A 14,106-nucleotide genomic window follows, 5' to 3' on the forward strand; every position below is an offset into this window, starting at 1 on the left:
GACATAAAAGATGGATGAAATGCAACATGACCGCTCAGACGTAGATCACTTTAAAAGAGTACCGCATCAGAGAGCAGCATGGGTCGGATTTGTGTTGTTCAGACCGTAATAAAAAGGTCACATATGGGTCACATATGGACAAAAAAGTCAGACTTGAGTAACGTTTGCTTGCAGCATGGACTGAGCCTTAAGCCCCGTTGCTACCAACGGCTGTGGGGGCAAATTGGGTGGGGACATGTTTTTTTTACTTCTTTTACATGCAAAAACTGGGAAGGGAACCCTAAAATCTAACCCCACCCAACCTACTTTGTTGGACCCTTCCGTTGGGGTACCAATCTAACTGATCCGACCCAAAAGGGTGAAGCTTGACACGCTGCAACCTGAAGACTGGTTGAATAAAAGAGTGGCTTCATGTGCGACCTGACATAAAAACCAAGCAGGAACATATTTTTTGTTGATTAAATCTCTGTTTAAAACGGCGTTACGAAGCACCACCAAGAAGAAAGAACACAAAGTGTTGGATGACGCCATCCTCCTTTGTTTCTGAGTCATGTTCTGGTTCTACTTTAAGGATCCAAAAAGCTCAGCTACGTAACAGCATCCTGTTGCGATGCTGTTACGTAGCTGAGCTTTTTGGCTGATACTCCGCCTCTCAGGTAAGGTTACGGATGCTGAGGAAACACAAGATTACAGACCATGCCCGCACCCTAACTGGGGATTCCCATGATGTATCTTGATAAGGAGATGTGGAAAAGTTGAACCTCGGGCAAAAATGTCTCTGGACGCTGACTTGAATAATAAAAATATGTTTATTACAAAAGTTCAGACATCAAAACAGATTTCTGCAGCAAAATCTGGAGGTCCCAAAGCCAGAACGAAGACCCAAAGACCTGATGTAAAGTTCTGTCTTATATATGGTTTAAACAAAGAAAATTCCTCAGTCCTGTATCCTCCAATCATAGAGTTTGTATATAGGATGTTCGTGTGCGTAGAAGACATGTTCGTGTGTGAATCCAGTCTGTAGGACAGAGAACCTTATATGGTAAATCTTGAGTGTGTATCATAAAAATGCTATGCTTAGATCCCTCACCCACACATAAACCAAAGTGTGGCGCACCCTGAGTCAGCAGATAATGTTGGTAATAGGGATGCACCAATACTTTACAGAGAACAAGTCCAATTAGTGACGATACACAGCCCTAATGTAAACATCCGAAAACGATCAGAAGTGATGACTAAAGTTGAATTTTTAGAATAAAATTAAGTAAAATTTCTGATTGGGCTCAAAGTCCTTTTATTCCTACTGTAAGTAAAGCATCTTAGATGGTTGTGTCAAACAGTGTGATCCTGAACAAACAATCAAAGATGGAGATGATCGGTGGCGACTGCAGCCGTGTTGGACAGGAGAGGAAAACATCAGCAGAGACGGGGACGAGATCTAAGCAGAGTCCAAACGTGGACGTGGGAAGGATGCCTGACCCGGCACGACAACAAACAAAGAACCACAAAGAGGAGAACACCTACATCATCAAACACTTGCGGCTATGCTCCCACAGAAGCAGGAATCTCTGCTGACCCCGATCCTGTGACCACCTCAGACCACCTGGGTCTGCTTCAGGCCAGATTCAGGATCGTGTAAATGTCTCAGAAGCGCAGGTCTGAACCTTGTCTCCATATTTCATCAGCTGAGGTAAAAATAGGCTGTGTGTGTGGATGTGTGTGTGTGTGAGAAGTTCTGCAGATGAGTCACAGCTCTCAGCGTGTCAGCATAATAAACTCTCCCACAGGACTTTGAATGCACCATATGTTACTACAGTATTACAATATCAGGCTGAACAAAACCTCACAGCAACACTACCCAGGACGGATCTCAGAAGTACTGATGTTGTGTAAATACATCATCACTTCCGAAAAAGTTGGGACGCTGTGTAAAATGTAAATGAAAACAGAAATCAGTGATTTCCAAATTAACCCATTTTTTATTCCCACTAGAACATAAACAACATCTCGGATGATGAAACCGAGACATTTTATTATTTCCTAGAAAATATGAGCTAATAGTGAATCTGATGCAGCAACACATCTGTAAAAAGTAGTTCCAGGGTGATGTTCGGCACGCTTTAAAAAGTAGTTCCAGGGTGATGTTAGGCACGGTGTAAAAAGTAGTTCCAGGTTGATGTTCAGCATGGTGTAAAAAGTAGTTCCAGGGTGATGTTCAGCATGGTGTAAAAAGTAGTTCCAGGGTGATGTTCAGCACGGTGTAAAAAGTAGTTCCAGGGTGATGTTCAGCACGGTGTAAAAAGTAGTTCCAGGGTGATGTTCAGCACGGTGTAAAAAGTAGTTCCAGGGTGATGTTCAGCACGGTGTAAAAAGTGGTTAAAGGGTGATGTTCAGCATGGTGTAAAAAGTAGTTCCAGGGTGATGTTCAGCATGGTGTAAAAAGTAGTTCCAGGGTGATGTTAGGCACGGTGTAAAAAGTAGTTCCAGGTTGATGTTCAGCATGGTGTAAAAAGTAGTTCCAGGGTGATGTTCAGCATGGTGTAAAAAGTAGTTCCAGGGTGATGTTAGGCACGGTGTAAAAAGTAGTTCCAGGTTGATGTTCAGCATGGTGTAAAAAGTAGTTCCAGGGTGATGTTCAGCACGGTGTAAAAAGTAGTTCCAGGGTGATGTTCAGCATGGTGTAAAAAGTGGTTCCAGGGTGATGTTCAGCATGGTGTAAAAAGTAGTTCCAGGGTGATGTTAGGCACAGTGAAAAAAAGTAGTTCCAGGATGATGTTCTGCACGGTGTAAAAAGTAGTTCCAGGGTGATGTTAGGCACAGTGAAAAAAAGTAGTTCCAGGATGATGTTCTGCACGGTGTAAAAAGTAGTTCCAGGGTGATGTTAGGCACGGTGAAAAAAAGTAGTTCCAGGATGATGTTCTGCATGGTGTGAAAAGTAGTTCCAGGGTGATGTTCAGCATGGTGTAAAAAGTAGTTCCAGGGTGATGTTCAGCATGGTGTAAAAAGTAGTTCCAGGGTGATGTTCGGCACGGTGTAAAAAGTAGTTCCAGGGTGATGTTCGGCACGGTGTAAAAAGTAGTTCCAGGGTGATGTTCCACATGGTGTAAAAAGTAGTTCCAGGGTGGTGTTCAGCATGGTGTAAAAAGTAGTTCCAGGGTGGTGTTCTGCATGGTGTAAAAAGTAGTTCCAGGGTGGTGTTCAGCATGGTGTAAAAAGTAGTTCCAGGGTGATGTTCAGCATGGTGTAAAAAAGTAGTTCCAGGGTGGTGTTCAGCATGGTGTAAAAAGTAGTTCCAGGGTGGTGTTCTGCATGGTGTAAAAAGTAGTTCCAGGGTGGTGTTCAGCATGGTGTAAAAAGTAGTTCCAGGGTGGTGTTCAGCATGGTGTAAAAAGTAGTTCCAGGGTGGTGTTCTGCATGGTGTAAAAAGTAGTTCCAGGGTGGTGTTCAGCATGGTGTAAAAAGTAGTTCCAGGGTGATGTTCGGCACGGTGTAAAAAGTAGTTCCAGGGTGATGTTCGGCACGGTGTAAAAAGTAGTTCCAGGGTGATGTTCCACATGGTGTAAAAAGTAGTTCCAGGGTGGTGTTCAGCATGGTGTAAAAAGTAGTTCCAGGGTGGTGTTCTGCATGGTGTAAAAAGTAGTTCCAGGGTGGTGTTCAGCATGGTGTAAAAAGTAGTTCCAGGGTGATGTTCAGCATGGTGTAAAAAAGTAGTTCCAGGGTGGTGTTCAGCATGGTGTAAAAAGTAGTTCCAGGGTGGTGTTCTGCATGGTGTAAAAAGTAGTTCCAGGGTGGTGTTCAGCATGGTGTAAAAAGTAGTTCCAGGGTGGTGTTCAGCATGGTGTAGCATCTCTTCTTCTAACATGTCTGGAAACGTCTGGGAAGTGAGGAGACCAGTTGCTGTAGTTTTAGGAGAGGAATGTTGTCCCATTCTGGTCTGATGCAGGATTCTAGCTGCTCTACAGTCCTGGACCTTGGTTGCTGGATTCCTGCTTCCATGATGCTCCAGATGTTGTGTATTGGTGAAAGGTCTGGACTGCAGGCAGGCCAGTTCAGCAGCCGGACTCTTCTCCTGTGAAGCCATGCTGCTGTGATGGATGCAGGATGTGGTTCAGCATCGTCTTGCTGAAATCTGCAAGGCCTTCCCTGAAAGAGACGTTGTCTGGATGGGAGCAGATGTTGCTCTAAAACTTCTAGACCTTTGCCTCAGACCATTTTAAATGAGCTTTGGTCCAGAGAAGATGGAAGAAGCTGGTTCTGGATCCTGTTCACATCTGGCTTCTTCTCTGCATGATGGAGCTTTAACCTGCATTAGTGGGTTTCAGGTAGTGGGTTTGTGTAGAATATCGTCATATCGTGCATCCCAAGTAAAATGCCCAGTTTCAACATCTGATATCTACACTTCACACAGTCCCAACTCATTTGTGGTTGGGATCATAGTTCTGCAAGATGACAGGAACCTGCTATAAGAAAAAAGAAAAAGAGAAAAGCTGCTAAACACATACACCTCCACAGTCACACTCACTTCCTGTCGGTGTGATCGAGGCCACTCAGCTGCACGCCTTCAATCTGCTCGTTGCGTTGGCCGCAGGTGTTTCCGTAGCTGTCGTATCCGAAGACGAGGCGAGCAGCGCCGCCGGTGACAATGGTGAAGCCACAGATGCTGCCCTGCAGAACAGACACAGAACATCAGAGAGGACCAGAACCACCAGAGCCATCAGCTGCAGTTTCACATCACAACCTCCGGCTGAACCTGATGCTGAACCAGTAAGAACCAGTAAGAACCTGGTCAGTGCTGAACCAGTAAGAACCAGTCAGAACCAGTAAGAACCTGATGCTGAACCAGTAAGAACCAGTCAGAACCAGTAAGAACCTGATGCTGAACCAGTAAGAACCTGATGCTGAACCAGTAAGAACCAGTGAGAACCACTTTGGTCTCATATTTAAAGATACTTGAAGAACAGACTTGACTGGTTGAAAACACAAACCATTAATCGAGTGTCAGTTTGCTTTTAGAGATTTTACAGCTTCTACTGGGTCAACTCTGATGGCTTTGATGGAGCTTATGGACGAGCTTTCAAGAGCAGTAGATGAGAAGAAGTTGTGGTGGGGTTTTCATAAACCTGAATAAAGCTTTTGATACCACAGACCATAATATTATGTTGGAAAAAATATAAAGGTATAGAGTCAGAGGGGTGGGACTGCAATGACTGAAGAGCTACATCAGATATAGGAGCCAGTATGTACAAGTGGGTGATGCCATGTCCAAGCCAAATCACATTAAAGATAAAGTCTCACCACCAACTCTTCAGAACTCTGCCAGTGTTTCCTTCCTTTTCACACATGGTCCTCCTGTGAACCTGTAGCATTAACAGATATCTCTGTCTTGCAGGATAAAACGAAACCCTCCGTCTGCCCCAGTGACATCCTCCCAGCTGTGTAATTGATCCGTGTGTGGTTGGCGTATGTAATACTTCTCTTTTAACTGGAGTAGCTCCTGGCTTCTTTAAACACGCTGTTGTTGAACCAAGACTTAAAAGCCCAGTTTGGAGCCATCACAACCTAAAAACTATAGGACCATATCTCAACTCCTACTGATGTCAAACGTCTTGGAAAAAGTGGTTGCAGAACAACTCACTGCTTTTCTGGAACATCATAAACAGTATTGTCAGCTTTTAATAAAAATCTCTACAGAGACTGCGTTACTTAAGGTCTCCGGTGACATCTTGATGCCAGTGGATATCAATCATAACATTTTAATAAACAGACCTGGGATCTGGTCGGGATGTCTGGTTCAGTTTTAAATGGTTTTCATCTCACCTGTCGGATAGAACATAAAAGAGCACATATCACAGCAGTTTAGCATCTCTCCACCTGTTACCCATCCATTTTAGATTTCATTTTAAAATGCTGGTGCTTGCTTTTAGAGCTCTACATGGTCCGGCTCCTCCCTACATCTCTGACCTCATTCATTTACACGTACCAGGCCGAGCTCGCGGAGGTTACCAGTAGTTCCACGTACACGCTTCAGGGCCAGAGGCCATCGATTCTTTCAGGCAGTGGCATCCAAATTGTGGAATGCGCTGCCTCTTCAAGATGTCTAGATTCTTTTGTTATTTTAAAAAGCAGTTGAAAACATTTTTATGCAAGTCTGCATGTGTATGCATATGCAGTGTACATATCTATGTGTATGTATATGAAATGTGCATATGTATATATGTGTATGTCATGCGTATATAAGTATGCATGTATGTGGGTATTCACTCTGTTTTTATCTGTTATACATTTATTGTATTTCAAACGTGGATAATGTCCCAAAAATGTCACACAAAAGATCATTTAAAAATATAAGGGGGGTCATATATAAGCCGAGGCTTCTGCCCCTGCCCTTTGGCTGTGACCAATAAAAGTTTTTCATTCATTCTTTCAAACTGGTCCATGTCTCGCCAGACACTTTAGTTTTTTTCTTCTTATCAAACTTTCATGTCTCTATTTCTGTCTTCAGCTCAACTGTAAAATCAAATCGACCAATCAGATCGCTTGTCTGACGAACTGTGAGCCAATCAGCTGCCTCCTGTGTAGCTGTTGCGTTCACTGTGACTAGGAAATCAGGCCGTCTTATTTATGTTTTACTTGTGGGTTTTTAATCTGATGAAGGAATCTGACTGACCAATCAGATTTCACTTCCTGTTTCCAGATATGTTTACATTCTACAGGGAACCAACATTCTTAGTCTTCTGAATTTTCTCAGTGACCTAAATGTCCTTGGTGTTCCAAATGTTCACACTCTGCTAAGTTTTCTAAAAGTTCTCAGAGTTCGACACGCTCTAAAAGTTCTCAGCGTTCGACACGCTCTAAAAGTTCTCAGCGTTCGACATGTTCTAAAAGTTCTCAGCGTTTGACATGTTCTTAAAGTTCTCAGCGTTCGACATGTTCTAAAAGTTCTCAGCGTTCGACATGTTCTAAAAGTTCTCAGCGTTCGACATGTTCTAAAAGTTCTCAGCGTTCGACATGTTCTAAAAGTTCTCAGCGTTCGACATGTTCTAAAAGTTCTCAGCGTTCGACATGTTCTTAAAGTTCTCAGCGTTCGACATGTTCTTAAAGTTCTCAGCGTTCGACATGTTCTAAAAGTTCTCAGCGTTCGACATGTTCTAAAAGTTCTCAGCGTTCGACATGTTCTAAAAGTTCTCAGCGTTCGACATGTTCTAAAAGTTCTCAGCGTTCGACATGTTCTAAAAGTTCTCAGCGTTCGACATGTTCTAAAAGTTCTCAGCGTTCGACATGTTCTTAAAGTTCTCAGCGTTCGACATGTTCTTAAAGTTCTCAGCGTTCGACATGTTCTAAAAGTTCTCAGCGTTCGACATGTTCTAAAAGTTCTCAGCGTTCGACATGTTCTAAAAGTTCTCAGCGTTCGACATGTTCTAAAAGTTCTCAGCGTTCGACATGTTCTAAAAGTTCTCAGCGTTCGACATGTTCTTAAAGTTCTCAGCGTTCGACACGTTCTAAAAGTTCTCAGCGTTCGACACGTTCTAAAAGTTCTCAGCGTTCGACACGTTCTAAAAGTTCTCAGCGTTCGACACGCTCTAAAAGTTCTCAGCGTTCGACACGCTCTAAAAGTTCTCAGCGTTCGAAACGCTCTAAAAGTTCTCAGCGTTCGACACGTTCTTAAAGTTCTCAGCGTTCGACATGTTCTAAAAGTTCTCAGCGTTCGACATGTTCTAAAAGTTCTCAGCGTTCGACATGTTCTTAAAGTTCTCAGCGTTCGACATGTTCTAAAAGTTCTCAGCGTTCGACATGTTCTTAAAGTTCTCAGCGTTCGACATGTTCTAAAAGTTCTCAGCGTTCGACATGTTCTTAAAGTTCTCAGTGTTCGACATGTTCTAAAAGTTCTCAGCGTTCGACACGTTCTAAAAGTTCTCAGTGTTCGACATGTTCTAAAAGTTCTCAGCGTTCGACACGTTCTAAAAGTTCTCAGCGTTCGACACGCTCTAAAAGTTCTCAGCGTTCGACATGTTCTAAAAGTTCTCAGCGTTCGACATGTTCTAAAAGTTCTCAGCGTTCGACATGTTCTAAAAGTTCTCAGCGTTCGACATGTTCTTAAAGTTCTCAGCGTTCGACATGTTCTTAAAGTTCTCAGCGTTCGACATGTTCTAAAAGTTCTCAGCGTTCGACATGTTCTAAAAGTTCTCAGCGTTCGACATGTTCTAAAAGTTCTCAGCGTTCGACATGTTCTAAAAGTTCTCAGAGTTCGACAAGTTCTAAAAGTTCTCAGCGTTCGACACGTTCTAAAAGTTCTCAGCGTTCGACATGTTATAAAAGTTCTTAGCGTTCGACACGCTCTAAAAGTTCTCAGAGTTCAACATTTTCTAAAAGTTCTCAGCATTCCAGAATTTCTGTTCTGGAAAATAAAATAAAAAGTCAAATGTGGAAACAGAAAAAAACAGAATAAGTAAAAGTCCAACTTCCTGTGTCGGGTTTAAACACTAAATAATAGTTTGGATGGGAAGTGTGAACTAGAATTAGAACATCCATCATTCCCTGTCTGATTTTTTTGAAGAATTTGTGTGGATTTCATCACCATCAGAACCAGAAAGAACTTGATTCCTGACAGTTTGACTTTCCTCAGCCTCCAGGAGCAGAACCGCAATTCTGAGGAACCAGTAGCCTGTATTTTACTGTGCTGTCTGCTGTGTGGGTTTACTGTGTTGGTTCCGGTTCTGATGGGTTTGTGTTGTTAGGTTCTGGTTACCATGCCGACGCAGAAGACGGTGAAGAGCAGGAACCAGGGCAGATCGGTGCAGCTCCGGTCCTCCAGCGGTCTCCATTCTCTCTTTGTCCTCTGAAACACACACACACACACACGGTCACGGTGAGCGCACAGCCGGGCCTGCAGGACCGAGCCGAGCCGCGCATGCTACACCGCCTCCTCCCACCTGTCCTGGCCCGAAAGCTCGACTCGGTTCGGTTTTCAGCAATAATCCGAACCCTTCATCTCTAGCTGGGCAGACTGTTTACCGGCAGCCCGGCCCGTTATCCGGCCCGGTAACCTGGTTGTTCCCTTCAGGAGATAATTGGATTACCTACTGCCTGTAATCCCAGCTCGGCCCTCTCTCCTGCCTGGGGGCCGAATCACTTTCACGGTTAAAATATTTAAACACACATCGGAGATCTGCTGAAGGACACACAGGCAAAGACGGTACCGAGCCTGGCTGGGCTGGACCGGACCAGGCCGTGCTTACCTCCGAGCTACCGCAGCATCCCATTGCAGTCAGGGTGGACGTGCCCGGAGCTTCACGGAGCCTCACGGACCTTTATAGAGCTTCAGCTCAGCAGCAGGGGGCTGGAGATTGACAGGCAGCGGGGTGAATAAGACGGGCAGCCCCGCGTGGTCCCGCAGGCCGAGCCCGGAGCGGAGACGGTCCCGACGGTCACACTAAGCGCTCCGGTCGGCTGAACATTCTACTGTCAGAGCCTCCTCCGGTTACTGTAGAGAGTGGGGGATTAACGGCCAAGGATTTGTCCGCCACACTTCCTGGTGGGCCGTCAGGTGCAGCGGCCATTCATCTCATTGCGCGTGCGCAATTAGTGGCCGAGTCGTAGCGGAGCTGAATAACAGCGATGGGCTGCAGTACCGACTCTGACCACTTAATGGAGCGGACGGCAGAGAGGCGCTGTTTCCCCCACAGGACACATTCATCTCGGCCGAGCCAGAAACTCCAGCTGAAATTGACATCTGTCAACATGACAGACCGAATCGCCTCAAACACACTGACACAGCGCGCGCACGGAACGCAGAACCTCACAGGAGTCACATTTGTTCACATATGATGATAAATCCTCATTACTAGAAGAAAACAACTCATTCTACGCAAACGCACAGAAAACATGAACACACATCTCTGCAGAAGCAAGAAACGAAACCCCAAATAAAGTTTGGCTGCGTGTTGTTTCCATGGTGACAAAACTAAAATGCTGAAAAACACAGACCTGCTGTGATCTATCACACAAACATCGCAATTCCTGGTTCCAGATCAGCTGCTTTGAACTGGTTCAATCAAATCTGAGTATCTTTACTCAGAGTTAGAAAACACAATAAAAAGCCAACATTAATAGAATGCTGATATCTGGATTCACCATGGAAACCACTGACAAAAAACCGCCAGTTATTTCATTCCGCTGGAGCAAGAGGTACCAGTATAGGAAGGAAAAAAAAAAAAAAAAAAAAAAAAAACAAGGGAAGACTGCTGCTGCTGCTGCTGCAGAGAGAAAAGCATCATGGGAGAAAATTGCTTCCCATCGTGGAAGTTGGATTCCACTGACTGAATATTTAACCCAATTAAAACTGTGGGTCAAAAACAGATCAAGATTTTATTTAATTCAGGTTCAATCCCACTGGGGTAAAACACACATGTAAACAGAAGATTAGGCATAAAACTTTTTTCAGAGCAGGAGGGTACATTGTGCAGTTATTTCATACTGGCTGATATACAAAGTAAATATTCAGTGAGCCTCCAGCCACAGTAAACACCCTGCTGTAGACAGTAATCATTATTTAGCCACATAAAATATGCGGAAGCACTCTGATCTCCTTCATCACAGGTGGAAGAGGATGGTGAGGATGCTGGGATCCAGAGAGGCCGACAGTATCTCTACCTAAACCACAAAACTTGTTGTGATATCAGTTCAATGACAGAGAATTTCAGTGAGTGTTAAATGGTACCATTTAATGAGGTATTGATCTGGAAATAATAACACGGGTATTAGAGTTCTGAAAATCTTCTACTTCAAAAATCATTCTGTATTAATTCGGCTTCTAAATCTTTGGAATCATGCTGGTGTGGCAACCCATGTCTGACAGCTGCTTCACGTGGGAGGAGATGGGTATGAACTCAGGGTTTCACATGGTGAATCTGCCAGCAAGGAGCTTTACTTCATGGAGTCAGTTACCATGGTAACAGAGTCAGGGTTTGGTTTACTTCTTCCTCAGCTCAGGGTTAAAATACTCAGTTTCAACATAACACACTTTCTGGAACAGACCCCAGCATGTGCTGTTTGTTTGTTGTTTACACGTGTGTGTGTGTGTGTGTGTGTGTGTGTGTGTGTGTGTGTGTGTGTGTGTGTGTGTGTGTGTGTGTGTGTGTGTGTGTGTTAACTGAATCAGTCTGACCTCTGTCGCAGAGCTGCTGCAGTGTTTAAAGAAGTCTGGTCTTTGTTTGTCACTTCATCGACACAGAGCTCAGTGTTTACAGTCTCCACCAGTCACCATGTACAGTACAAACACACACATAACACACACACACACACACGCTAGTCAGCAGTGGACAAACAGTCCACAGTTCAGTTTATCAACTCACACCTGAACACAGGTGATGAGGTCAGACTGACAGAGGATGAAAATCTCAGTTTGACTGAAAACAAACTTTTGTATCATTTTTGGGAGATCATAAAGCTGGTGAGAGAACACACACATAATACACACTGTAGTTTGTGTGTGAGGTGTCATAGACAGAACACCACCTGGAAACATGGAACAGTCATGTTTGTCTATGGAAACCAGGAGACGACAGCATCCATGTGACATGACGGAGTCTCAACATGTGTGTAGCCACTGATTCGTGTGTGTTCACTGTCAGCATTTAAATCTCGACATTTGACCGCCGTACAGAACGTAACTGGAAGAAGGAGATCGTGTTATGTGATGATTTTATTATAAACTGGTTTGACAAAATTCCTCCCTGAGTCGCCACCTTACCACATGGAGGAGATTGTGCGTCCTGATGATCCCATGAGCTATGTTGTCAGGGGCTTTCTGCCCCTCATAGGGTCACTCATGGCAAACAGGTCTCTAGGGGAGGGGCCAGACAAAACACGACTCAATAGACCTCTATGATGACTAAAAATTATGGATCCAGGGTTCCCTTGCCTGGACACCCCCCTCTGGAGCCAGATCTGGAGGTTGCGCATGGAGGCGAGCACCTGGTGACCGAACCTTTGCCCAGGGGACCTGGTCAGCTTCAGCCCAAAGGGGTGACATGGTGCCCCCGTCCCGTGGGCTCACCACCAGCAGGAGGGGCCATAGGGGTCAGGAACAGTGTGAGCCGGGCAGCAGCTAAAGGCGGGGACCCTGGGTGCAGAAGCTAACTCTAGGGACATGGAACATCACCTCTCTGGCGGGGAAGGAGCCTGAGCTGGTGCGCGAGGTTGAGCGGTTCCGGCTAGATATAGTTGGACTCACCGCAATGCACGGCTTGGGCTCTGGAACCGCTGTCCTTGAGAGGGGCTGGACCCTCTTCCATTCTGGAGTTGCTCCCGGTGAGAGGCGCCGAGCAGGTGTGGGCATGCTCATTGCCCCCCGACTTGGCGCCTGTATGTTGAGGTTTACTCCAGTGGACGAAAGGGTAACCTTCCTCCGCCTTCAGGTGGGGGGATGGGTCCTGACTATTTTTTGTGCTCATACACCAAACAGCATTCAGTTGGTGTTGGAGAGCCCTCCTTCCGGGGACTCTCTTGTTCTGCTGGGGGACTTCAATGCCCACGTGGGCAATGACAGCGAGACCTGGAGGGGCGTAATTGGGAGGAACAGACCCACCGATCTAATTCCGAATGGTGTTTTGTTGTTGGACTTCTGTGCTCGTCATGGATTGTCCATAAAAAACACCTTGTTCAGACATAAGAGTGTCCACATGTGCACTTGGCACCAGGACACTCTAGACCGCAGTTCGATGATAGACTTTGTAGTCGTATCGTCGGACTTGTGGCTGCATGTCTTGGACACTCAGGTGAAGAGAGGGGCAGAGCTGTCAACTGATCACCACCTGGTGGTGAGTTAGGAGTATCAGCAGGCCAAGCGGAACACGGCTTTGGCGGTCACTAAGGCAAATACTCGGGCATGGGAGGAGTTTGGAGAGGCCATGGAGAATGACTTCCAAGATAGCTTGGAGGAGATTCTGGTCCACTATCCAGCGGCTCAGAAGGGGAAAGCAGTGCTCCATCAACATTGTGTACAGTGGGGATGGGGGTCTGCTGACCTTAACTCAGGACGTTGTGGGTCAGTGAAGGGAATACTTCAAAGACCTCCTCAATCCTATCAACACGTGGATATTGTGGACAGTTCCTCTGGACTGGCAGACTGGGGTGTTGGTGCTGTGGGGGGGGGGGGGGGTCTTGGTAGTATGGAGTACGAGCTGTCCGGTCCCTAAATCAGAATCGTTTCCAGTGCATGTTGGACTCCGCCAAGGTTGCCCTTTGTCATCGATTCTGTTCATAACTTTTATGGACAGAATTTCTAGGTGCAGCCGAGGTGTTGAGGGGATCCGGTTTGGTGGCCTCAGGATTGAGTCTCTGCTCTTTGCGGATGATGTGGTTCTGTTGCTTTTATCGGGCCGTGATCTTCAGCTCTCACTGGAATGATTAGCAACCAAGTGTGAAGTGACTGGGATGAGAATCAGCACCTCCAAATTGAGAGACCATAATCCTCAGCTGGAAAAGAGTGAAGTGTTTTCTTCAGGGCGGGAATGAGGTCCTGCCCCAAGTGGAGGAGTTCACGTATCTCAGGGTCTTGTTCAGGAGTGAGGGAAGGCTGGAGCAGGAGACTGACAGGAGGATCGGTGCGGCGTCTGCAGTGATGCGGACTCTGCATCGGTCTGTCGTGGTGAAGAAGGAGCTGAGCCAAAAGGCAAAGCTCTCGATTTACCGGTTGATCTACGTTCCCACCGTCACCTATGGTCACGAGCTGTGGGTAGTGACCAAAAGAATGAAATCGCGAATACAAGCAGCCAAAATGAGTTTCCTCAGCAGGGTGGCGCGGCTGTCCCTTAGAGATAGGGTGAGAAGCTCGGTGATCCGGGAGGGGCTCAGAGTAGAGCCGCTGCTCCTCCACATCGAGAGGAGCCAGATGAGGTGGCTCAGGCATCTGGTCAGGATGCCTCTTGGGTGAGATAAATAACCTGGAAGCAAAGGCATGGCCAGACTGGACTGGGGGTGCACGGGCCACACTAAGGACCGTTGTAAGATACCTAAATTCTAACAAATATTCAGAATAAACTGAAGTACAACTCAGATGTCCAAGTGCAAGTAAGTGCAGCATGTAATTTATTTTATTTGCCCTTT

General features: G+C 45.7%; 1 protein-coding gene across 2 annotated transcripts in view; it reads right to left on the reverse strand.

Annotated features, from left to right (window-relative positions):
• slc44a1b (solute carrier family 44 member 1b) overlaps nucleotides 1–9,566 on the reverse strand; it is a 28,948-nt gene extending 19,382 nt beyond the window's left edge. For both annotated transcript variants that reach the window (XM_041990498.1, XM_041990497.1), the window contains exons 1-3: nucleotides 9,237–9,566; nucleotides 8,747–8,836; nucleotides 4,523–4,665 (exon numbers count right to left, since the gene is read on the reverse strand). In XM_041990498.1, the coding sequence (XP_041846432.1) occupies nucleotides 4,523–4,665; nucleotides 8,747–8,836; nucleotides 9,237–9,260 (257 nt within the window). In that variant the 5' untranslated portion in view covers nucleotides 9,261–9,566. The remainder of the gene's footprint in view (nucleotides 1–4,522; nucleotides 4,666–8,746; nucleotides 8,837–9,236) is intronic.
• Between the last annotated feature and the right edge of the window lie 4,540 nt (nucleotides 9,567–14,106).

This window comes from Melanotaenia boesemani, chromosome 7, assembly GCF_017639745.1.
Source record: "Melanotaenia boesemani isolate fMelBoe1 chromosome 7, fMelBoe1.pri, whole genome shotgun sequence".
Lineage (NCBI taxonomy): Eukaryota > Metazoa > Chordata > Actinopteri > Atheriniformes > Melanotaeniidae > Melanotaenia > Melanotaenia boesemani.